The following is a 2,350-nucleotide window of genomic DNA, read 5'->3' on the forward strand; positions in this document are numbered from 1 at the left end:
CAATGGTCCCTTTTGGCCCTCCTGGTGGCCACTCCCATGGTCCCCCTGGCCATCCTGGTGGCCACGGTTGTCCACCATGGTCTCCCTTGGCCATCCTGGTGGCCAGGTCCATGGTCCCCACTGGTCATCCTTTTGGCCACTCCCATGGTCCCCTTGACCATGCTGGTGACCACGGTTGCCCCACCATGGTCTCCCTTGACCATCCTGGTGGCTGCCCCCCGAGGCCCCCTCACTGACCGTCCCGGTGGCCGCGGTGGCCCCGCCGCGGTCCCCGCTGGCCCGCAGGAAGCCCAGCGAGTACATCCAGGCCATCCTGGAGCTGAGCTCGCTGGTGGTGCGGCGCCAGCACCGCCCGCTGCTCCACCCGCCCTGGCTCTACCGCCTGTCCCCCGACGGCTGGCGCTTCGCCCGCGCCTGCGCCGCCGTGCGCGGCTTCACCGCCGACGTGGTGCAGCGCCGGCGCCGGGACCTCGCCCGCCTGGGCCACCAGGCCTGGCTGGAGGGCCACCGAGGGCGCAGCATGGACTTCATCGACCTCCTGCTGCTCGCTAAGGTGGGGCGGGTGTGGGGGGGTGGGTGTGGGGGGGTGGGTGCAGGGGTGGCGGTGACCATGGGGAAGGTTGGTCGTGGGGTGGTGGCCATGGGGGGATGGTGGTGGCCATGGGAATGGTTGTGGCCATGGGGAAGGTTGGCCGTGGGGTGGTGGCCATGGGGGGATGGTGGTGGCCAAGAGGATGACGGTAGCCAAGAGGTTGGTGGTGGCCATGGAAGAGATTGGCCATGGGGTGGTGGCCATAGGTGGATGGCAGCGGCCATGGAAGAGGTTGGTCATGGGTTGGTGGCCATGGGGGGATTGCGGTGGCCAAGAGGACGGGGATGGCCATGGAAGAGGTTGGTCATGGGTTGGTGGCCATGGGGGGATGGTGGTGGCCAAGAGGATGGCAGTAGCCATGGAAGAGGTTGGCCATAGGGTGGTGGCCACGGGGTGATGGTGGTGGTCATGAGGATGGGGATGGCCATGGAAGAGGTTGGCCATGGATTGGTGGCCACGGGGGGATGGTGGTGGCCATGGGGAGGGTTGGCCACAGACTGGTGGCCCAGGGTGGCCCCGGGTGGCCCGGTGGCTCACCCTGCCCCTCGCAGGACGAGGACGGCAACACCCTGTCGGACGAGGACATCGCGGCCGAGGCCGACACCTTCATGTTCGAGGGTGAGGACCCCGTCCTCGTCACCGGGTGCCACGGGGGGTGACACCCGGGTGCCCCCTCGCTCACCCGCTGTCCCCACAGGCCACGACACCACGGCCAGTGGCCTGGCCTGGCTCTTCTACAACCTGGCCGGCCACCCCGAGTACCAGGAGCGGTGCCGCCAGGAGGTCCGGGAGCTCCTCGCGGGCCGGGACACCGAGGACATCGAATGGTGAGAGGTCCCCGGGGTCGTTCCCGGCCACCCCTTGCTTTGGGGACACGGTGCCAAGCGTGGCTCGTCCCCAGGGAGGACCTGTCCCGCCTGCCCTTCACCACCATGTGCATCAAGGAGAGCCTGCGGCTGCACCCGCCCGTCCTCGCCGTGTCCCGGCGCTGCACCGAGGACGTGGCCCTGCGCGACGGCCGCGTCATCCCCAAGGGTACGGCCACCCCGGGCTGTCCCCGCTGTCACCCTCCCGCCCCCGGCCCCTGTCCCTGAGGTGACTGTTCCTGTCCCACCAGGGATCATCTGCCTGATGAGCATCTACGGGACCCACCACAACCCGGAGCTCTGGCCCGACCCCGAGGTAGGGCCACGGGGGCGTGGGGGGGCCCTGTCACTGTGGGGGGGACAGAGGTGTCCCCATGGCATGGCAGTGTCCCTGTCACCGTGGTGAGGGTGGCCATGTCCCCATGGCATGACGGTGTCCCTTTCACCATGGCAGTGTCAGCCATGTCCCCATGTCGTGGCAGTGTCCCTGTCCCCATAGCAGTGCCAACCGTGTCCCCATGGTGTGGCAGTGTCCCTGTCCCCATGGCGGGGATAGAGGTGTCCCCATGGTGTGGCAGTGTCCCTGTCCCCATGGCAGGGACAGAGGTGTCCCCATGGTGTGGTAGTGTCCCTGTCCCCATGGCAGTGCCAGCCGTGTCCCCATGGTGTGACAGTGTCCCTGTCACCATGGCAGTGCCAGTTGTGTCCCCATGGCGTGACGGTGTCCCTGTCACCATGGTAGTGCCAGCCATGTCCCCATGGCATGACAGTGTCCCTGTCACCGTGGTGAGGATGGCCATGTCCCCACAGCATGACAGTGTCCCTGTCCCCATGGCAGTGCCAGCCGTGTCCCCATGGTGTGGCAGTGTCCCTGTCCCCATGGCAGGGACAG

General features: G+C 68.0%; 1 protein-coding gene across 1 annotated transcript in view; it reads left to right on the forward strand.

The window, feature by feature from the left end:
* Positions 1-208: 208 nt before the first annotated feature.
* Positions 209-2,350, forward strand: part of LOC113941681 (phylloquinone omega-hydroxylase CYP4F2-like) — a gene marked incomplete at its 5' end in the record, with an annotated part of 2,983 nt that continues 841 nt past the window's right edge. Inside the window, 5 exons of the mRNA XM_027632817.1 lie at positions 209-553; positions 1,144-1,210; positions 1,290-1,419; positions 1,494-1,627; positions 1,710-1,774. Of these exons, the coding sequence (XP_027488618.1) occupies positions 209-553; positions 1,144-1,210; positions 1,290-1,419; positions 1,494-1,627; positions 1,710-1,774 (741 nt within the window). The remainder of the gene's footprint in view (positions 554-1,143; positions 1,211-1,289; positions 1,420-1,493; positions 1,628-1,709; positions 1,775-2,350) is intronic.

The sequence above is a fragment of the Corapipo altera genome, unplaced genomic scaffold, assembly GCF_003945725.1.
Source record: "Corapipo altera isolate COAL_440 unplaced genomic scaffold, ASM394572v1 59343, whole genome shotgun sequence".
Lineage (NCBI taxonomy): Eukaryota > Metazoa > Chordata > Aves > Passeriformes > Pipridae > Corapipo > Corapipo altera.